At 43.4% G+C, this 23,873-nt stretch overlaps 1 protein-coding gene across 4 annotated transcripts in view; it reads left to right on the forward strand.

Moving 5' to 3' along the window:
- The window catches only part of SPATA18 (spermatogenesis associated 18), a 43,217-nt gene continuing 32,800 nt past the window's right edge, over positions 13,457-23,873 (forward strand). For 3 of the 4 annotated variants that reach the window (XR_002346352.1, XM_021100317.1, XM_021100316.1), the window contains exon 1: positions 13,457-13,817. Coding sequence is in view for 3 of the 4 variants with exons in the window: in XM_021100317.1 (XP_020955976.1) it covers positions 13,731-13,817 (87 nt within the window). In the remaining variant the exon portion in view is untranslated. 4 annotated transcript variants of the gene reach the window in all.

Raw genomic sequence — 23,873 nt, forward strand, 5'->3', positions numbered from 1 at the left:
CAAGAACTGTTCCTCGCGCGGCTGAAACCACTTCTAAGCACCTCTGGGCCCTAAGCCTGCCTAACTCAGCAGGAAACACCAAACAGACCTGCTGGCCAAATTTTCCTTCCTCCAGAAACTAAGCCGGAATGCTTTTTGATGACTGGAGCTGTAATATCGCGCTCTGCCTCTGCCTGCTTTACATCAGAGGATGCTGTTAAGTTTGACATTGTCAAGTGGTGGTAAGTCCTCATAATGTTTTCACTCCTCTCCTCTGGTTTTGGCTATCATAATCTTTTCACTCCTGTCCTCTGGTTTTGGCTAATATCAACACCTAGCTGGTCATCAGTCTCTGCATGTCTTTTTTCCCCAAATGCTGGAAGCCATTGCCCTGAGTCTCTATATGCACTCCTGCCTGGATATTTAGGACAGACCTCAATCCTCATCTTAGAAGGACTAAGTTATTGGAGTTCCTGCTGTGATGCAGTGGGTTAAGGATCCAGTGTTGCTGAAGCTGCACGTAGGTTGCAGCTGTGCTGTAGGTTGCAGCTGCAGCTCAGCTTTGATTCCTGGCCTAAGAACTTCCATATATGCCCTGGATGGGGGGGCGGTGTGGGGTGGAGACTGTAAGTTGTAGCCCAATGCTTTGGAGTTAGGAGTAAGTCTCTGTTAATAGTCTGGCCGTGGTCCTAATTATCCATTGAGATAACTTGGCTTTGGACTGATCCTTACTTCGGATCTCCAGTTCTGGTCCTGTGCCCCTTACTTCCTATGCTTTGCCTCTTTTTCCTCTGCTTGGAAAGTCCTTCTCTCTCTGACAGTCACACTGTGACTCATCCTCCATAAATCCATTCACATAGTATATTCTGTTTAAAGCCTTCCCAGTTACCTAGGCAGTTAGCTGGTCTGTCTCTTAGCTCTGCTCCAAGTCTTCTGTGTGTGCACTTCAGATTGCACTGTGTTCTGTTTGCCTATCTGACTTCATCTAAAAAATGGGGAGCTCTTTCTGAAAGGCCCATGTCCTATTCATCCTTTTATCTCCAATGCCTCACATAATAATGAAGCTTAATGTCTTAGAAATCTGCCTGATACTCCAGTTTCTAAGACCAGCAGCCCTGCCTTGATTTTGCCAACCTCTCTCCCACTTAGGTGGTGAGATACCTGATTTTCCTGATGCCACAAGCCCCTTGGGCTATCTGAAAAAAAAAAAAAATCACCTTCTCTTAGATTCCTTCTTGCTGATCTCCACTCACTATTCTCCTGGATGCCAATTACTGTAGAGTCTTTAAATTCACTTGTGGGAGTCCCATTGTAGCACAGCGGAAATGAATCCAACTAGCCTCCATGAGGATGTGGGTTTGATCCCCGGCCTCACTCAGTGGGTTAAAGATCTGATGTTGCTGTGAGCTGTGGGGTAGGTTACAGGCGAGGCTTGGACCTGGCATTGCTGTGACTGTGGCGTAGGCTGGCAGCTGCAGCTCTGATTGGACCCCTAACCTGGAAACTTTCATGTGCCATGGGCCTAAAAAGCAAAAAAATAAAAAAATAAAAAATAAATAAATTCACTCGTGGGAGCACAGTGTTAATGGAGTCAGTCCCAGATGTGTTCATCTTCCAGCCTTTTTCCTGAAGTAGTATTTCAAGTCCAGTTCTCCCAGCGGTCTTATGAGATAGGTCGTATTATCCCCATTTTACAAATAAAGAAATCAAGGCTCATAGAGGTTAAACAGATAACCAGGCTTTCAACTAATAAAGAGCCAGGATTGAACCTAGGTCCGTTGGTCTAAAGTTTTTGTTCTTTCTACCTATTAATGCAGCCTTTAAGTCTGTTACATGTCATTAAAAGTTACATGTTTAAAAGTGCAAAGCAGAACTGCCCAAGGCTAGAGTACTAGTCAGAACATGAAGACAGTTATCCATTCATTCATTTCATCTGATAGTGGGTTAAATAGTCTCTACCTCCCGTTTCCCCCCCCCCAGGTATATCCAAGTCCTAATCCCTAGTACCTGTGAATGTGCCATTATTGGGAATAGGGTCTTTGCAGATGTAATGAAGTCAAGGATCTCAGAATGAGATCACCCTAGATTTAGAGTGACCTAAATGTAATGACTAGTGTACTTTTTGGGTTTTTTTTTTTTGCCTTTTCTACGGCCACTCCCATGGCATATGGAGGTTCCCAGGCTAGGGGTCGAATTGGAGCTGTAGCTACCCGCCTACGCCAGAGCCACAGCAACGCGGGATCCTAGTCGAGTCTGCAACCTACACCACAGCTCACGGCAATGCCGAATCCTTAACCCACTGAGCAAGGCCAGGGATTGAACCCACAACCTCATCGTTCCTAGTCGGTTTCGTTAACCACTGCACCATGACAGGAACTCCTATGACTAGTGTACTTTTAAGAAGAGGAGAGGACAGAGACACACACAGAGGAGATGATGTGAAGAGAGAAGCAGAGATTAGAGCGATGTGTCTACAAGGCAAGGAGTGCCAAGACTTGTCACCAGAAGCTAGGAGAGGGGCCTAAAAGCCTTAGAGCCTCCAGAAAGAACCAACCTACTTTGCTGACTTCCCCCTTTTTTTTTTGAGGCATATGGAAGTTCCCAGGCTAGGGGTTGAATCAGAGCTGCAGCTGCTGGGCTATACCACAGCCATAGCAACAGAGGATCCGAGCCACATCTTCGACCTATACCACAGCTCATGGCAATGCCGGATCCTTAACCCACTGAGCAGGGCCAGGGATTGAACCTGAATCCTCATGGATGCTAGTTGGGCTCATTACCAGTGAGCCACAATGGGAACTCCGCTGGCTTCTCTAGCTTCCAGAACTGTGAGAGAATAAATGTCTGTTGTTGGAAGCCACTTAGTTTGTGCTAATTGTTATGGCAGCCCTTAGGAAACTTTGTGCCCTTCAAGCTCAACACACCCCCAAATTGGACTCAACAGCCCCCCATCTGCTTTTCCTGTGTTTCCTTAGCGAATCACACCACTATCTAGTCAGAAACCACTTGGGAGTTCCCGTCGTGGTGCAGTGGTTAATGAATCCGACTGGGAACCATGAAGTTGTGGGTTCGATCCCTGGCCTTGCTTAGTGGGTTAAGGATCCGGCATTGCCTTGAGCTGTGGTGTAGGTTGCAGACGTGGCTCGGATCCCGCATTGCTGTGGCTGTGCCATAGGCCAGCGGCTACAGCTCCGACTGGACCCCTAGCCTGGGAACCTCCATATGCCATGGGAGCGGCCCTAGAAAAGGCAAAAGGGACAAAATAAATTAATTAATTAAAAAAAACCATCAAAAGTCATTCTATTCTATTTCTAGTGTGAGCTTTCTACAATACAAATCCTATCATATTTCCTCTCATCCCGAAGCTTAAAACCCTCCAAAAGCTTCCATGATAAAAATCAAACATTTTTTACTAGCATATAAGGTCCTTTATATATAGGTCCTGTATATATATAAGGTCCTTTACTTTCTAGTTCCTTTTAGCCCCGTTTCCTATCCCTTCCACATCCTTCACTCCTGCCAAGTTCAATATTTACAGTTCCCAAGTATTTATCAACTTCCTGTTGTCTCTATGCCTTTACATATGTGGGTATTTCTCTTTTTTATCTGGCTGTTCTGCTTGTCCACTGAAATTCAGCTCAAGGGATGTTTCTTTGGGGAAGACTTCCTGGATCTTGGATTTCTGATTTTTTGTGCTTCTCCCTGTGATCCTCAGGCATGCCTTTATTGTCACATTTTTCCCACCATGCTGAAATTTATGTATTTGCCTGTCTGTCTTGTCTGTGAATTTGTAACACCCAATTTCCAAATATCTTTGGGGAGCAACCTCAGTCCTCCCTCTGCCTGACAGTTATAGGTGATCATTATTACTCTTTCTTAAAACTGTTATTGCACCAATTTGCTATGACACCCATTTGGTGTCATTTGATACCTAATAACACATTATCTTGTGTGTGTGTGTGTGTGTGTGTGTTTTTAATGCACATATAGTGTGCTCCAAGGTCTACTGTCAGCTCATTGCAAAACCAGGGTAATGTGTTACTACTTCTGTGTTGCCCTAAATCCTAAACACATAAGGGGCCAAGTATATCATGCGTCCTTAGTCATATGTCCTTAGTAACTTTGATGGATGACTATTGGATTAAATTTTTAATTTTTTTTTTTTTTTTTACTTTTTAGGGGTGCACTTGTGGCACATGAAAGTTTCCAGGCTAGGGGTCAAATCTGAGCTAGAGCTGCTGGCCTACACCACAGCCAAAGCAACTCAGGATCCGAGCCACATCGGTGACCTATACCACAGCTCATGGCAACGCGGGATCCTTAACCCACCGAGCAAGGCCAGGGATCTAACCCACGTCCTCATGGTTACTAGTGGCGTTCATTACCACTGAGCCACCACAGGAACTCCTAACTTTTTTTCTATTGGGTGAAAAATATTACTAGCACCTAAGTTGCTAATGTATGTAGCGCTGATGCTCAGCATGTATCACCCCAGAGAAGAAACTGATGGACTCTCACACTGGGCTTGCATTCATCATTTCTTGCCTCTTCATGCAATTTCCTGCCTCTTTGTTACTGCCCATCCTGTTCCATTTTCACTTCTTTTCCTAGGGAGCACCTCTCTATCCTTTTAGAACTGGTTCTGAATGTCGCTTTCTTCTGTTACTTCACCCATCCTTTCTTCGGGGGGCTGGAGGAGGAGGTAGAGGAAAGGCCAGTGTTTCCATACCATTTTATATTTACCCGATTGTACCTTGTTACATTGAACCATAGTTGTGTCTCTCTCTCCCGAATAGATCGTGAGATGCTAGAGAGAAGAGACTGAGTCTAATTTTGCCTTATGATCAAGGCAGATGTTTCTGCCACACTAGAAATTCAGCAGATGTTTATCAAATGTGCTTAAAAGATTGATTTTAATATCCTTCATCCTAGAGACTGCTCTCATGCTGTCCCTTGTCCCTCTCCTGGGGGTTTGAGAGTATCTTACAATGTAGATCATTCCCACTGCCTCTTTGCATCAGCTTAATGTGTCCTAAGCTCATGCCTTCAATGACCATTTTCACAGAGCCAAGTACTTGTCATGTTCCAGCCAGCAAAGCTGAAAGACGGAAGGGCAAGGATGCCCTTCTTTTTTGAACGAACTCTAATGATGGAATCCTGGGTTGAGATAGGAGGGGTACTTTGTAGCTCTCAAAAATCACACTTGGAGTTCCCTTTGTGGTTCAGCAGTAAGGAACCCAGCTAGTATCCATGAGGATGCAGGTTGGATCCCTGGCCTTGCTCAGTGGGTTAAGCATCCAGCGTTGCTGTGAGCTGTGGTATAGGTCGCAGACATGGCATGGATCTGGAATTGCTGTGGCTGTGGCGTAGGCTGGTGGCTACAGCTCCAATGTGACACCTAGCCTGAGAACGTCCATTTGCCACAGGTGTGGCCCAAAAAAGAAAAAAAAAAAAATCACTCTAAATCTGGAGTTCCTTGCTGGCTTAGTGGTTAAGGATCTGGCATTGTCACTACTGTGGCGTAGGTTACTGCTGTGGCTCAAGTTCGATCCCTGGCCCAGAAACTAAGCACATACCCTGAGCATGGCCAAAAAGCCAAACAAAACAAAAACAAAACCACTATATCTACTCCCCTCCTTCTAATATGTATTTGCTACAAATGTTTTATAGTAGTTTCTTTACATGCTAAAGCGATACAGTTGCGATATTAAAATTTTACTGTTTTTGGACTTTCCTGCCATGGCGCAGCGGAAACGAATCCGACTGGGAACCATGAGGTTTCGGATTCAATCCCTGGCCTCTCTCAGTGGGTTAAGGATCTGGCATTGCCATGAGCTGTGGTGTAGGTTGCAGACGCGGCTCAGATCTGGTGTTGCTGTGGCTGTGGTGTAGGCTGGCAGCTGCAGCTCTGATTGGACCCCTAGCCTGGGAGCTTCCATATGCCGTGGGTGCGGCCCTAAAAAGACAAAAAGGCAAAAAAATAAATAAATAAAATTTTATGATGTTTTTATAATGATTTTTATTTTTTCCATTATAGCTGGTTTACAGTGTTCTGTCAGTTTTCTACTGTACAGCAAAGTGAGCCAGTCACACGCACATATATATATATATACATTCTTTTTCTCACACTCTCCTTTACTCTTGTTTTTGTAGTTTGGTCAGTAGTGGACATGAAATAATTTTACAGAAAAATTCTGAACTGTTCCTCTGAGCCAGGAATGCTTATTGGAATGATGGAGAAAACAACATCCCTGCTTCTGTCCAGAGGGGGAGACTGTCTTCAGCTCAGATCCCTCCTGCTGAATTCTCCGATGGTTGGTTTCAAACAGGGGGGAAGACAACTCCTTTTCAGGGTGGCAGAGAACAAAAGGGACCAAATGGGGCTGATAGGATGCGAGTACAGAGCACTCAGGTCACAGTAAATGGATGAATTAGTGTTTTCTACCTGTGAGGGGAGACAAAGCACCTTGGCCGTCCCACCAATAAAATTTAAAGGAAATGTCATGCAGTTGGGTCAGCAAAGGCTAAAAGATTTTCTTCAAATAGTAGAATAGGCGCTGACCTGTGTTAAGGAGTAAGATTCTAACCCAGACAGCTGTACAACAAGAATAGTCGACACACGGAGTAATACACCCAGAAGAGGATTGGCACCTCAAAAAGCATCCTGGCCAGAGCAGAGCAGAGCCTTTAGCCACCCTGGCTAAGGGGTTTGCAACTGTCCTTACTGAGGAAGCACTGGAAATTATGCTGAGGATTCCTCTGTATACCCTTGTGGCTTCTTGCATACAGGCTTCGTACATACAAGCATGAAAATACACTCACAGCTCTCACTGCGCTGAGCGAGTTTGTCAGTCTCTGATTGCCTTCTTAAAATCCCCAATTAAAAATCTCTCCAGCTGCTCAGAAAACTAAAAATAGAACTAGCATTTGATCCAGCAATCCCACTCCTGGGCATCTATCCGGAGAAAACCATGACTTGAAAAGACACGTGTACTCCAATGTTCATTGCGGCACTCTTTGCAATAGCCAAGACATGGAAACAACCTAAATGTCCATCGACAGAGGAGTGGATCAAGAAGATGTGGTACATAGACACAATGGAATATTACTCAGCCATTAAAAGGAACGAAATACTGGCATTTTTAGTAACATGGATGGACCTGGAAATTATCATGCTAAGTGAAGTCAGTCAGATAATGAGACACCAACACCAGATGCTATCACTTACATGTGGAATCTGAAAAAAGGGCACAATGAACCTCTTTGCAGAACAGATACTGACTCACAGAAAAACTTATGGTTTCTAAAGGAGACAGTTTGGGGGGGTGGGGGGATGCGCTGGGGGGTGTGGGATAGAAATACTATAAAACAGGATTGTGATGATCATTGTACAACTATAAATGTAATAAATTCATTGAATAATAAAAAAGAAAGAAAGAAAGAAAAAAATCTCTCCAGCTGACCGAGGTAGGTACAATTCAAAGTGGGCCAGATTAAGGACTTCCAGAAAGCCTCTTCCATCCAGATGTTTGGCACATTACACTTCTCTAGAACAAATGGCTCCTGGCTGGCTGGTAGACTTATGATGCCCCAAGAACAACCAGCTGGCTGTTAAATTTCCTTACTGCTACCTCAATGGGATTATGACATCAAATATAAAGCAGCCAATCATCTCCTTCCTTCCTTCTTCCCTTCTGTGCCTCCTTCCTTCCTTCTTTCCCTTTTTGTTAACAATTCAGTTTAGCAAACATTTATAGAGGGCCTAGAATGTGCCACCTGCTGTGCTGAGGATTTAAAGCTAAATAAACCTTTGCTCTTTTCTTTAGGAAGCTCACAGGCTTGTATAGGGGGTGGACAGCTAAGTAGGATATAGTGTAATAACTGCAACAATCTCAAAAATGTCTAACATTAGAGAAAGCATAAAGAAGAGAGTGGTGAGCTTTGAGGGGTTGGGGGAGTTACAAAGAGTTTGTCAGTTTGAGCTGGGTTTAAATTTATTAAAAGTGCAATTATGGAGAACTCCCTTATTTCCTGGAGGTTAGGTATATTAGTTGTTCCAGCAAGCCTGTAGCACAAATCGTATGCAAGAAAGAGGCTTGGAGTTCCGGTTGTGGTTCACTGGGTTAAGAATCCAACTAGTATCCATGAGGATATGGTTTTGATCCCTGGCCTCACTCAGTGGGTTAAGGATCCGGCGTTGCTGTGTCTGTGGTGTAGGCAGACAGCTGCAGCTCTGATGGGACCCCTAGCCTGGGATGTTCCCTATGCCTCAGAGTTGGTCCTAAAAAGCAAACGACAACAACACAACAACAACAACAAAAAAACCCCAAACTTTTGCTGACTAATGCTTTCAGAATCAAGGCTTGCCCTGAAGTGAACCATGAGGCAAAAATTGAAACAAAGGGCAAGATTTGCTCAATCTGAACCATGACCAATATATTAAGAAAAAAAAAGGAAAAAAAGTATTAAAGAATATCAGAACTGCAAGAGATCTTAGGGCTCATCTAGTCCACGTTTTCCATTATATAGATGGGAAAAAATGAGGCTCAGAATGATTAAGGACTTATGTGAAGTCATGAGAACCTACCTGGCAGAGTGTGAGATAAAGCAAGAGTATCCATGTTCCAAGTTCATTGTTCTTTTGACTTCTTCAGGATACCTGATAGTGTACCAAAAAGGAGGATTTGATTTTTATCTTTTCTTCTCAAAAAATTGCCTACTTGATAATATCCTAAAATAATTGAATTGGGACAAAATTAAAGCACCAAAGTATTCTCCAAATAGAGTCTTTACTTATCTGAAGTTTTCTTTCATATGTTTTGATCCTGTTGTGCCACAGCAGGAACTCCTATAATAGACTTTAAAAATAGAATCTCAACCTTGTTGAGTGCATGCTTGTAGTTTGAAGCATATGGATTCTTTTTTAACCAGCAACATCTGCTATTGGCATCCCTGGCATTGACTCTCTTCAGTTGATGCTATCCTGCTCCCATCAAAAGGTCTGAGGAAGGGATTATGATTAAGGGCATTTATGAGGATGCTCACTTATTCCTAAGGTGTGGAAGTTCTAAGCTTGTCTCAAGTGACATCACCAGAGAGCTAAGAAATGGAATGTCAGTTGCTTGGCCCTTTCTCTGATGGCCCATGTTCTAGTGTTACCCCCTTGGCATTGATCAAAGGTGACCTCAGGAAACAGTCGCATCAATTTTGTTTCTATATTTTCCTTAAAAAAGAAGGGGAAGTCATTTATTAAGGGCACCTTCATCCAAAATGCTTTATACTCTTTGGTAAAGAATAAACATCCTTTTTTTTTTTTTTTTTTTTTTGGCTTTTTAGGGCCCTGCCTGCAGTGGTAAATGGAAGTTCCCAGGCTAGGAGTCAAATCAGAGTGGCAGCTGCTGGTCTACACCACAGACACAGCAACAAAGGATCCAAGTCATGTCTGCTACCCACACCACAGCTCACAGCAACACTGGATCCTTAACCCACTGAGCGAGGCCAGGGATAGAACCAGTGTTGTCATGGATACTAGTTGGGTTCATGACTGCTGAGCCATGACAGGAGCTCCAAGAATAAACATATTAATTGTCCCAGGAAAAAAATGTGTTTTTCATTCAAAGAAGTGATATGTATACTTTTAAAATCAAATAATAATAATCATACCACTCGTTTTCCTTTTTGCCTTGACTGCCACAAAGCCCAGAAATAAATGTAAAATAAGGCTCAGTCTTAGTATTTACGCTTAAATTGGGGGCATATTTTCTTTTTCCATTAAAAAAATTCTAAGTATAAGGATGATAGTTGGGAAAACAAGATGGAAAAATCAGTAAATAGAATTTTTTCTTTATGAATTCAAAGTATTTTAAAGAACTCTTTTTCTCTTTTGAGAGATAGGACTTCGCCTAACATTTTAATGAATTCTAAATGCTGGAAAAGATGTAGAGAAACAGGCCTCATATTTCTGGAAAGCAATTTGTATCATGAAAGTTTAATGTTACATACGTGATGAGCTAAGAAATGAAATCTGAATTTCATATAGAAATCACACCTAAAAATATATCAGAAATAAAAGCTAAGATAAAAGCAAAAAAAAAAAAAAAAGAGTTCCCCTCATGGCTCATCAGTTAATGAAGCCAGCTGGGATCCATGAGGATGTGGATTCAATCCCTGGCCTTGCTCAGTGGGTTAGGATCTGGTGTTGCTGTGAGCTGTGGTGTAGGTTGGCAGCTGTGGTTCCCATTTGATCCCTACCTAGCCTGGGAACTTCCATATGCAGAGGGTGCGGCCCTAAAAAAGCAAAAAACAAACAAACAAAAGATATTATTTTCTACAGGTCTTTTACTGTAAGCCATCTCAGATCCTCTTTTGGAAGTTTTTTTTTTTTTTGGAGGGAATAAATAATGAATAAGTAAGTAAAACTTTTCCTTTGAGTCCTCCAGAGCCATGCCTCTTTGTTATTGGTAAGTATCAAGATCCTACTATGTGCCAGAGTTCTATGGAAACTAAGACGTGCATAAAATGACTGCAGGCCTGAAGGGCTGTGAATCTAGTTGTGGGCTAAATAAACTCAGGTAGCATATTCTAAAATGATTTCAAAGACCCATTCTATCCTAAGACTCTGTAAGTCTATTCAGTTAGTAATATGAACATTTATCAAAGTGTATTCTGTTCGGAATTGGCTTAAATATTGATATCTTGGAATTTCCACTGTGGTACAGTGGGTTAAGGATCTGGCAGTCTCTGTGGTGGCTCAGTTCATTGCTCAGGCATGGGTTCTGTCCTCAGCCTGGCAAGGCAGGTTAAGATCTGGCATTGCCATAGCTATGGTATAGGTTACAGAGGACAAAAAAAAATTTTTATTGATATTTTGACTAACATTTTTCTGAATGTGGTAGTTTTTCGGTAACTTTGTATCTAAGTTTTCATAAAACCAATTTGTGTTCATTGTAGGGGTCTGGAAAATCAGAAGCATATAAAGGAACAAATTCAAATCATCCATAATCATGCCTTGGGTTCATGTTGCATAATGTAACACAATATATATAATTTAGTGTCCTGCTTTTTTCACTTAACATTATACATTAAGAATTCCCAGATATTAAATATTCTTCAATAATAAGATTCCCATTGTGAAACATTTCATTGACGATTTGCTCAAGCATTACCCTATTGTTGATTTACATTGTTTCCAACCTAGTTTTCTCAGCTATACTACTTTGACCTACATTAGTAGTAATAGTGACCATGGCATTTAGGAAGCGCTTGCTATTGTCAAGGACTGTGCTAAGTACTTCATATGAATGATCTTATTTAGTCTCTAATCATCCTGTGAAGTAAGAACTATTGTCCCTTGTTTACAGATGATATAAACAAGAATTGGATGTTAATGAAAATGCCCACAGCAAGGAAGAGGACTTAATCCTTAACCTGACAGAAGTAAATATTCCACCTTGGCTTTTGTTCATAAGTAAATAGCACTGTTCAAAGATTCCAGTTGCTTATTAAAATGTGCAATTTCTGGTCCTAAATTAAGAAATCTATGAGATTCTTCTCCATTCCCTTTCTCCTCTCTCTCTCTCTCTATATATATATATATGTATTTTTTTCTTTTTCTTTTTTTGTCCTTTTGCCATTTCTCAGGCGGCTCCCGCATCATATGGAGGTTCCCAGGCTAAGGGTCGAATCAGAGCTGTAGCCACTGGCCTACGCCAGAGCCACAGCAACTCGGGATCTGAGATGCGTCTGCAACCTACACCACAGCTCTCGGCAACGCCGGATCGTCAACCCACTGAGCAAGGGCGGGGACCGAACCTGCAACCTCTTGGTTCCTAGTCGGATTCATTAACCACTGCGACACGACGGGAACTCCTCCTTTATATTTTTTTAAAGGAAGAAAGTCTCTAACGAATATTTATTGGTTTTAAAACTTTAATAATTGTTATTGCACTGTGATAAAATAATATGTATGTCCTCTTTATAGTCCTTATTTTTTCTTCTTTTGTTGATACATAATTAAAATATTATACAACATAATGATTCAGTAGTTGTATATACCGTGAATGGTCACTACAGTAAGTAATTAACATCCATAACCCCACATAGTTACAAGTTTTTCTTCCTTGTGATGAGAAATTTTTTTTTATTTCTATTTTGCCTTTTTTTTTTTTTTTTAGGGCTGCACTCACGGCATGTGGAAATTCCCAGGCTAGGGGTCGAATTGGAGCTGCACCTGCCTGCCCACACCACAGCCAGGCCATATCTGAGCTGTGTCTTTGACCTATACCACAGCTCATTGCAGCACCGGATCCTTAACCCACTGAGCAAGGTCAGGAATCGAACCCACAACCTCATGGTTACTAGTTGGATTCGTTTCCACTGAGCCACTAGGGAACTCCATGGTGAGAACTTTTATAGGCGGTATTTTGGGGTCTACAGAAGGTAATAGCAATATAGGCTCCAGAAATGTGCCTTTGATTTTTGAAGACAGTAAAACCACTGGAATTAAGAGGAAAAATAAGGTGGTGAAAACTCCAAATTTTACTGCAGTTGGACACATGCAATGTTCATAAATTCTCAAGTACCTGGAAAAAAAAAAAAGGAACTGGATTAAACTAGCTAGCTGGCTATCTAGCTGAGGCCCCACTCCACCCGCACTTTTTAATGAATAGATAAGGATGATTTGAGTCTGTACATCACTTGATGGCATAGAAAATAACGGTTCTAAAGTGCTTAATGATGGTTGAAATGGTTTCATTTGCTAAAGTGGTTCCAACTATCACTGTGGTTTAACACACCATTTTGAAATAGCGCCAAAACGGGTCTGAACTGAACTTGCGCAAAGTCTCAATTAGAGAATTCATAATTAAATGAAATTTTAGAGGGCTTAATGATTCTAAAAATAGACCAAATCTTGGTTAAACCTGATTAACTTTAATTTGTGGACATCCTGGAGTTCAAGTCTGTTTATACCTGGGCGCCCACCAATCCCTCGATGTTACAAATGAGGAATTAAAGGCTTGAGAAGTGAAAGAATAAAGGAAGGAGCCAACGAGGTATTTCCCTCAGAGCCTAACCAAAAACGTCTAGGGAGAAATAACCTTTGCTGTTCTAGACAAGAGGCCTCCGGCTGCCCACCATCCCACAGTGTGGGCACGTCTCAGTCCTTTAGGGGATCAGGCAGCCGCCATCGGAAGTCTTAGCATCTTCCAGTCCCGGGCCCAACTCGGAGTCTCAGTAGCTTTGGGCACCCTCGCTTTCGGCCAACAGCAGCACCATCACCAGCAGCAGGAGGAAAAAGAGCAGTAGCAGGAGGAACAGCGACATCGCGCTTCCTGGTGGGTGCCCGGGACCCTTTGGGGGTGGCAGGACGGCGGCTGGGCGGGAGGCGGGTGGAGGACGCAGCGCCGGCTGGGCGGAGGCGCAGGCGTTGCCAGGACGCCAGGGGCGCGCGTCCCTAGCAGCCGTCAGCTCACGTCAAGGTTTGTTTAATAATCGCCAGAGTATTTATGGCCAGGGTTCCGGGCGGCCTCGGGGGAGCCCGGAGACAGCGCGGGGCAGCGGATGAGGCGCAGTGGCCGTAGCCCAGGGCACCTCCCCCCGGCTTCCCGAACGCTGCCCTGTCCGACCCGAGGGGGAGGATGGAAACACCAGCTGCGCTCTGAGCCCCTCAGGAAGATAACACCCTTCCCGCCACATCACCCCGCGGTCCACGAGTCCATCTCCCAGAGCTGGGCTGAGCGGAAAAACGAGCGATGGCGGATAACCTGAGGAAACTTGTCTCCACCGAATCTTTACGGTCGATGCAGGACAAGCTAGAGAACTGGCTGAGGGAGTACAATGTGAGTCAGGGTGGGAGACCCCCGGAGTTCGTCCTCACTTCCAAGCAAAACCCTCGGTCGGTGTGGGGTGGGGTGGCCGCTTTGCAAAGCCCCACGCTTGCAACCCCTAGTAGGTATCTAATGTCGGACCCGCATCTCGGGGAAGGGAGGAACTTCGGGTTCCCCTTTCTCAACCCGTGGAGTGTAGGACTCAGAGTTGGGGAAAAGGGCGTGCGTTAGGCAGAGCAGTAGTCAAGGACGCCGGCGGTCCTAGCAACAGGAAAGCCCTGCGAGCAGCCCGGGTCTGGGCAAGCCTGCCACTCTCCCACCCATGCCCTCTACCAATCCACTCCTGTGCCCCTGACTCGAATTATTTACAATACCCCTCCTCCTGCCTTTCTGCAAGTCTCCCACTCTGCGGGTAACTAGTGACTGTATCAGAGTGGGTTTGTATAATAATACACCCAGGATCTAGTACCCAGAAGTCAATGAAACAGACACTTGTCAACTTCCTGCGTTTCACTTGTGTGCTGGTCAACATGGCAAGTAAGACATAGATTCAACACCAGGGCAGAATTCTGAAGGCTTGTTGCCAAGGCATTGGTAAGCCAATATTCTGTCATCAAACCAGAAGTTTGTTCAAATCTCAGTAATCCCCACCTCTACTCTGGATCCCATTAATCTCCCCCACCCAGAAAGGTGTACTCCAGTACTGAATTTGCTTTACGTTTCGTTGATCCGTCTAGAAACGGAAAGTCTTACTCTTGCATAGCAAGTAGAACAAGGAGGTAGAAAGAACTGGGGACTTGGAATCAGCGCCCCCTAGCTCCCAGGTCTGGCTCTTGCATAGAACTAGCTGAATCATTTGGGGCCAACTTCTTTTAATCTTTCTCAGTACCTCCTCTGCACAATGGAAGACTGGACTTAGATGCTGGGTAAAATTCCTTTTTGGATCTCAATTTTAAAATATCTGTATCAGCTTGTTTCTGGAATCCTACTGGGAAAAATGCAACAGGCTGCTGTCAAAAATCCCTGGGCTTCACCCTCTGACCAGGGCTACTGGGAGGAAGGGAGCTCAAAGTACAGCTACAGCTTTCTCCTTAGCCTTCCTTCTTAGTGTTTACCCGCTTTGCCCACGTGTAAAGAACCAGAGCTGACTATGCCTTCTCCATCCAGGGTGCAGGAACATTAAAATTCACCTCCACCATAAAGCCTTGGGTTCCCGCCCCCACCCCACCCCCTTTAAAAGTGCCTCCTTGTTACCTGGTCTTAGAAGGTTGAGAATAAAGTCCTAATACATGTATTCACCCTTCTTAAAACTACTCCTTACAAAAAATGTTTTACTCTCCATAGCACCTGAATAAACTCTGAATATTAAAAAGTATATTCAGGAGTTCCCATCGTGGCTCAGTGGTTAACAAACCCTACTAGCATCCATGAGGATTCGGGTTCGATCCCTAGCCTCGCTCAGTGAGTTAAGGATCCAGCATTGCCATGAGCTGTGGTGTAGGTCACAGACTCGGCTCAGATCCTGTGTTGCCATGGCTGTGGTGTAGGCCAGCAGCTACAGCTCTGATTGGACTCCTAGCCTGGGAACCTCCATATGCTGCGGGTGCAGCCCTAAAAAGACAAAAGACAAAAAAAAAAAAAGTATATTCAGTTTGCCATAAGACAACTTAGAACACAAATAATGCCAGCAGTGGCTGATCCAAATTCGGTTGTTTTAGAAACTACCTGTGTGCCAAAGTTTATTTTACTTTCTCTTCTCACTAATAGTGCTGCATCCTATTCTTCTATTTTCATTGAAATCACTTCAATCTAGATTCTTCACCCAACCAGCAATAGGGGCTGCCTTGCTCTTTCTAGAGCAAAGCTGTCCAACAGAACTTTCCATGATAATGGACATGTTCACTATCTATATATCTGTATCTATTTCTATATATCCTATATCTGCGTTGTCCAATAAGGTGACTCTTGAGCACTTGCAATTCAGCAAGTGCAAACTGAGGAACTGAATTTTTAACTTCATGGATGTCTACTTAAATTCAAATAGTCCCATGTGGCCAGGGGCGACTGTATTGGACAGAATGGCTCTGCACACCAGCCATGCTCCAGCTTCAGGGCATTTTATACTCACTGTCACCCTCTGCCTGGAAAGCTTTTCATCCATTGATACTTCAGCAAGATAGCCACGATACCCTCACTTGCTCATCTCCTTCAAGTCTTTGCTAAAATGTCACCTCCTTGGGAGAGACCACTCAGTTTACGGGTACAATCGCCTATGCTCACCACGGAAACACTGTATCCCTTTTCTGCTTTATTGCTTCTATAATACCTATACCTTCTAAATTTACGTATTTACTCTTTTATTTTCTTTATGTCTTCCTTCCCCTCTCCTCTCACTAAAATGTAAATTCCAGAGGGCAGAGATTTCAGCTTTGTTCTGTTTATTGCTCTATTGCCAGCACTTGGAGCAATGCTTGGCTCTCAGTTGTGGGTCAATAAATCATGACTGGCTGGAGGCCACTGCTGTCCTCCCAGACCCCCAGTTTCTTGGTTTCATTTCTCTTCTTAAAACCTCATAGTCAGTGTAAAATTAAAAATGATCCTCAAATATCTTGTATTCAGCCTTTATTAAAATTAAGTTGAAACTAGAAGCCATAATTAATCATTAGAAGCACAAGTGAGAGAATGCAAGCACTTTGAACTGTGTGTGTGTGTGTGTGTGTGTGTGTGTGTAGTTAAAGAGAGAGAATGAGGAGTTCGTGGCTCAGTGGAAACAAATCTGACTAGCATCCATGGGGACACAGGTTGGCTCCTGGGCCTGGATCTGTGGGTTAAGGATCTGGTGTTGCCATGAGCTGTGGTGTAGGTTGCAGATGTGGCTCAGACACATGTTGCTGAGGTTGTGGTGTAGGCCTGCAGCTGTAGCTCTGATTTGACCCCTAGCCTGGGAACCTCCTATGCCACGGGTGCAGCCCTAAAAAGACAAAAGACCAAAAAAAAAAAAAAAAAAAAAGCAAAAAACAAGAGAGAGAATGAGAAGATATCTACATAGCTAAAATTTAGTTTACATAAAGTCTTATTCAGCATCTTGTCATCATCAGTTTGTGTTCTGGTCAATTGCTAAGAGCTCACCGCAAGGTGGCTTTATTAGTTCCAAGGGTTTTGGCTTTGTAAACGAAGAATGAATGAAGAATACTCATTGTAGCAAACTACATTTATTAAAATGTTGGGTGTAAAGAACTGTGTTTTTTTCAGTAAAAGCTTCAAATTATGTTTTCAGAGGAAGGTTAATTTTTTGACTGTGGCTACCTGGATTGAGTTCTAATTAACTCAAGTAAAAGAAAAGGCCATATATTCCTCTAGAATTGGGAATGTCATTAAAGTTACTCCTCTGGGAAAAAGTTATTTTCATTTTTTTTTGTCTTTTTAGGACTGCACCCACGGCATATGGAGATTCCCAAGCTAAGGGTCAAATTGGAGCTGTGGCCACCAGCCTATGCGACAGCCGCAGCAACACAGGATCTGAGCTGTCTGTGACCTACACCACAGCTCAAAGCAACACCGGATCCATAACCCACTGAGCGAGGCCAGGGATCAAACTCGCAACCTCATGGTTCCTAGTCGGATACGTTAACCCCTGAGCCACAACGGGAACTCCCCTTGCTTGATATTTTAAAAGTTTATATTTATCTTAAAAAATTCCAAGATGAAATGTTTTCCACCCCCCTCTAACCCAGAGAAATAAATCCTAAAAACAACAAATATCACTGACTTATTTTCTTCTAGTTTTTAAAGAGATGCTGAATTATTGCAGTACTTGGGCTTTATTTTTATTTTTTTGTCTTTTTAGAGCAGCACCCAAGGGATAAGGAGATATCCAGGCTAGGGATCAAATTGGAGCTGTAGCTGCCAGCCTATACCACAGCCATAGCAACACTGGACTCTGAGCCATGTCTGGGACCTACACCACAGCTCATGGCAACGCTGGATCCTTAACCCACTGAGTGAGGCCAGGGAACAAACCTGCGTCCTCATGGATAGTAGCCAGATTCGTTTCCGCTGAGCTCTGATGGGAACTCCCCAGTATTTGGCCTTTAAAACTTGGATTCCACTCGAGGTTGATAACTTGCAGAATTGTTTTCCTCCTTTGTGGTTATTGAGAATGTTGGTGAAAGAGCCATAGAGAATTCCCTTTCATTCGGCTAAGAACTGAGCCAATGATTAAGAGTTTAATAATACTTTCCACAAATGGTTGTGTAGCTTCTGGCATGTGTAAAGGTTTGAGTTAGACACTATTCACACTTGCTGTATTTACTCATTCAACCCATTCCCCCACCACCACCTGCAGAGTTTATGATGTCCCTATCTGTGCTAGGTGCTGGGAATACAACGCCAGCTGCATTTTATTTATTTATTTATTTTGCTTTTTAGGGCCGCACCCGAAGCATATGGAAGTTCTCAGGCTAGGGGGTGAATCAGAGCTGTAGCCGCTGGCCTACGCCACAGCCCCAGCAATGTGGGATCCAAGCCGTGTCTGAGTCCTACACCACAGCTCACGGCAACGCCAGATTCTTAACCCACTGAATGAGGCCAGGGATTGAACCCACATCCTCATGGATACTAGTTGGATTTGTTTCTGCTGAGCCACTATGGGAACTCTGTGTCAGCTTCATTTTAAAGATGAACTTCCAGTTGGAGAAGAGGATGAAGGATGAAGGCAACAGCATATGCAAAAAGCAGGGAGCCTGGGGGACTGGGGATACTTCCGGGCAGGGAGTGGACCTAGGATGGGGCCGAGGAGATGGGTTGGGGGGAGCCAGAGGATGGCGGGCTCTGAGTGCTATGTTAAGGAGTTTGGACTTTATCCTGAGGGCAATGGTGTGAAACTAAAGGCATGATTCAAGGAGGAGGCATGCATGGATTTTGTTCAGGACAGGTTGTGCTAGTTGTTATGATGGCAAAATTGGAACCCTAGGGAGAACGGATGGGGCTGAGTGATACTTTAGGCAAGAGATTATATGAATCAGCTCCTTACTCAGCCGTAAAAAAGAACAAAATAATGCCCTCTGCAGCAACATAGATGGAACTAGAGACTCTCATACTAAGTGCAGTGTCAGAAAGAGAAAGACAAATACCATATGATATCACTTATTTGTGGAATCTAACATAGGCACAAATGAAACTTTCCACAGAAAAGAAAATCATGGACTTGGAGACAGACTTGTGGTCGCCGAGGGAGTGGGATGGACTGGGAGTCTGGGGTTAATAGATGCGAACTATTGCATTTGGAGTGGATAAGCAATGAGCTCCTGCTGTATAGCACAGAGAACTATATCTAGTCACTTATGATGGAACATGATGGAGGATAATGTGAGAAAAAGAATGTGTATATGTGTGACTGGGTCACTTTGCTGCACAGCAGAAATTGACAGAACAGAACACTGTAAACCAACTATAATGGAAAACAGAAAAATCATTAATTAAAAAAAAAAGAATCAGCTCCTTGTCATCTACTCGGACACACTTAGTCAGCAAGGTCAAAGGCTCTGAGGATGATCTTTATGATTTTTGTGAGAGTGTGTGGTTCCAAATGCCTCCAGCTTGTCAAGAAACATCTGTATAGTTTTACTGGCCAATTCTGTCAATCCTTTCTTACCTATGCAGAACTGGATTCTGATTACCTAATTGATCCATTGAGATGTCAAGGTGAGAAGAGAAATTAACCTCTTTATCATGACGGCAGTACCTGGGGGGCTGAAGCTCTCCTCCCACCGAGATGCTTTTGTTTCAGAGCTTGTGGCCCAGGGAGTTAATTTTGGTCAGATGCTCTTACTGATGCTTATTTATTACTTTTTATAAGTGTACTCTATGTAGAAACAGGAAGAGCTTACTATGCCCTTGATAACCCCATCCCTAAGATAGGATGGGATTGCATTTCTTTTTTTTTTTTTCTTTTTCTTCTTTTTTTTTTTTTTTTTTTTTCATTTTAGGGCCACATCCATGGCATATGGAGGTTCCCAGGCTAGGGGTCAAATTGGAGCTACAGCTGCTGGCCTACACCACAGCAATGCATGATCCAAACTGCATCTGTGACCTATACCACAGCTCACGGCAATGCCAGATCCTTAACTAACTGAGCGAGGCCAGGGATCGAATCCGAAACCTCATGGTTCCTAGTTGGATTCTTTCCTGCTGCGCCATGATGGGAACTCCAGGATTGCATTTCTTAAAGTAAAATGATAGCTGCCAGGACATTACACTCTGGAAGCTCTTGATTATTTGAGGTATGAGTAGAGATAGTAGAGACGGCTGATGATGCTTCCTCTTGCATTATTCTCCTCCCATACTATAGAAATCTGTATCAATGAGTGAAAACAGCATATTAAACATCAGCACATAAAAAGGAGCTCTTGAAGAGGCATCTCCTCTGTTTGTTTTAGAGTAATCTTCGCGGTTGAAATAGAGGCTGCGTTTATGCCAAAATACACCTGATTCTTAGTACAAAGGTTGTTGTCGTTGCTATGGTGTCTTCAAACAGACTCCCTGCCCTCCTTTGCCCCTCCTTCTTCTACATTCCTGAGGACTCAGTCTAATTAGCAAATTTATGGAGAACATTTTTCTTCCCATCAAGGCCTTTAACTCTTGACGAGGCAGTAATGAATAAATGCCAAACCTTTGTGTCTCAACACAACAGAAGTTTATTTCCCATTCATGCAAAGCCTGATGGCAGCTCTCCTCTGTCCTTGGCTTGGTTTCTGACACCTCCATCAGGTGGAGCAGGACCTTGAAGATTCTTCAGAGAAAGAGGGAGTGGAGAATGTGCCCTGCTCCTGCATCATATGCATCCTTGGCACTCATCGTCCCTCACCCAGAATGAGTGGTGTGCCTCCCATCTAATTGTAAGGGAGCCTGAGAAACGTGGAAAAACACATGGAATGTTTAACTGGTGCTACGACTTCTGCCACAGTTACTAATGATGAATCCATGGCTACCAAAAAAAAAAAAAAAAAAAAGGCAAATGACTAAGGAAGATGATTTTCTTTTTACCCAAGAGGCGCTCACCTTTTTTAATTTGACTTTTCTTTGTTTTCATCTTGGACAAACTGGTACATGTAAACATCACTGGTGTTTAATGTTAAAGGAGAAGAGGTCGTGAACAAAACTGAACAGAAATAGTCACTACGGGTCAAGACACTAAAATCCAGTGGGGAAGCCTGAACACAAGCTTTTCCTATATTGTTGGGGTGTATATAAACCTACTTTTCCTTCTATCTAAAATTCAAGATTTTAGTTGAAAAACTTTGCTGTGGAGGCAGCGGTGTGTGGCAAGGTTAGCCGTGACGTAAAACAGAAAGCTGATTTTTGGGAAAAGTGCTACTTAAAAGGCTGCCTGCGTATGGGACTTCCCTAGAGAAGTTGCAGCCTGTTATAATCGGCATTATTTTTCTTACTTTGCAAAGTACTTTATTTAAAAAAATTTTTTGACGTATAGTTGATGTGTAATGTTATATGTTTCAGGTGTACAGCATAGTGATTCACAATTGTTAAAAGTTATACTTCACTTATAAAATATTGGCTCTGTTCTCTGTATTGTGCAATATACCCTTGTAGCTTTTTTTTTTTTTTTTTTTTTGTCTTTTGTCCTTTTAGCACTTGTGGCATATGAAGGTTCCCAGGCTACGGGTCTAATCAGAGCTGTTGCTTCTGACCTACGCCAGAGCCACAGCAACGCCAGATCTGAGCCGCATCTGTGACCTACAACACAGCTCATGGCAACACCAGATCCTTAACCCACTGAGCGAGACCAGGGATCGAACCCGCAACCTCATGGTTCCTAGTTGGATTTGCTTCCACTGTGCCACGACGGTAACTCCACTTGTAGCTTTATTTAGGTAATTTGTACATCTCCTATAACCAGCATTTAAAGAGCCCTTGAAAGCCTCCAAAGCACTCTTCATGCATTATTGCCTCTAAACTTTACAAGGACCTATGAGATAGCAGGTTTTATTTTCTACATCTTGCAGATGAGAAAACCAGACCACAGGAGGGCAGCTCACCTGCCCAAGGTCACTTGACGAGAAAGAGTAGAACTTCGATTTGAAACTAGGTCTTTTGCTTGTTGAGTCCATTCTCTTACCTCCTACAGAAGGAGTGACGGTATAAGGAAATTCCACTTACTTGCAGCATCCATTTCCTGCCGTCCTTCCCCAGAATACATACCCTGGACAGCAGTGGGGGTGGGAGAAAGTGTAGCAATTAAGGCTTTGCTCTCCATGTGTGGCTTTCCATGGCCAGCTCTAAGGACCTGCAAATTGCTTACTTCCTGCTAATTGGCTCCTTTCGTACCTCCTTGACATATTTTCAGGCAGGTTTTGGAAATGGTATTCTTACTGTATATAAAATGCATTTTTTAAAAAGAAAGGTATTAAAAATGTCAGGCACATCATTTCATGTTGGAGCAGCATTCATCTTTGAAAGGAATATTGCAAAGAACCCTTTCGCACTATTTAATTCTTATCTAGTATAGATAGAAGCATCTTTTGTGAGTGAGATCGAAGTTCCTTAAAGTGGAAATAACTATATTTTGTACTGAAATCAATAGATTTGAATAGCTTTTCAAACTGAAGTTTGCACGTGGACTAAAAAAACTTAGTGATAAATTTTACTAATTTAGTGATGAACAAGTTTCTCTCTTTTTCCTATTATGGAGGTGATTCAAGTTAGGAATCGAATAGTAGGTAGGAGAGAACCATTGGCAGAGGCTGGGTGATCAGGCTTTCATGAGGGGAAATGTTAATAAGGTCTCGGTTACTCAGAAGTAAAGGAAGTGAAAGAGATCAAAGGACTGGTGGTCGATCTGGTGCTCATGGACATTGGTAAAGCTGGATGGTGGCCGGAGTGGAGAGAGAGGCTGGAGGAAGAAAGGCTGCATGAGTCGTGGGGAAGCACCTTACAAAGGACCTTGGGGAGTTCCCGTTGTGGCTTAGGAAATGAATCTGACTAGCATCCGTGAGGGTGCAGGTTTGATCCCCGGCCTCGTTCAGTGGGTGAAGGATGGGGCGTTGGCGTGAGCTGTGGTGTAGGTTGCAGACACGGCTCAGATCTGGTATTGCTGTGGCTGTGGCGTAAGCCAATGGCTGCAGCTCCAATTCGATCCCTAGCCTGGGAACTTCCATATGCCGTGGGTGCAGCCCTAAAAAAAAAAAGGGACCTTGGAAATTAGACAGAACTTAGGCTCAGTGGGTCAGGAGCTTAGGTTTGGGCAAGAGAATATGCCATTGAAGGGATGGGAACAAAGCCCCTGTCCTGTTGCTCTCCTTTCCCCAACTAGGAAACGTCTGGAAAGAGTAATCCATCCTCACTGCCTCACTATGGTCACTAGAGGCCACCTGATGGTCAGTCAAGTCTAATCTCTCTCTCTTTTTTTTGCTTTTTAGGGCCACACCCTTGGCATATGGAAGTTCCTGGGCTATGGTCCAATCGGAGCTGTAGCTGCTGGCCACAGCCACAGCCACAGCCACAGTAACGCAGGATCCAAGCCATGTCTGCGACCTACACCACAGTTCGCTGCAACGTTGGATCTTTAACCCACTGAGTGAGGCCGGGGGTCGAACCTACGTCCTTATGGATGCTAGTCAGATGCATTACTGCTGAGCCACTATGGGAACTCCCAATCTCTTTTTTATAATTCTTACCTCCTTGATGTCTCCGGAGCAATTGACACATCTTAATCCAGTTTTATGGCTTGACTGCTCCCCAGATGTTGGTGACTCTCAAACTTCACTAGACTAGCTTTCTAATCCAAACTATCTGGTCTGCTCCTGCCAGATTAGTTTTTTTTTTTGAGTGTGTCTTTTTAGGGCCTCACCTGTGGCATATGAAAGTTCCCAGGCTAGGAGTGGAATCAGAGCTGCAGCTGATCCTGTCAATATTATGCTAAGTTGCTCACTCACTTGTGTATTGATTCATCAAATACTTTTGGGCCCTTCAGTGTGATATGGATACTGGGGAAGATTGATACAAACATGAGAAAGAAAAAGTCTTTTTTGAAAAAACCCTCTTAGGCGTTCC

Source organism: Sus scrofa, chromosome 8 (assembly GCF_000003025.6).
Source record: "Sus scrofa isolate TJ Tabasco breed Duroc chromosome 8, Sscrofa11.1, whole genome shotgun sequence".
NCBI classification, from domain to species: domain Eukaryota; kingdom Metazoa; phylum Chordata; class Mammalia; order Artiodactyla; family Suidae; genus Sus; species Sus scrofa.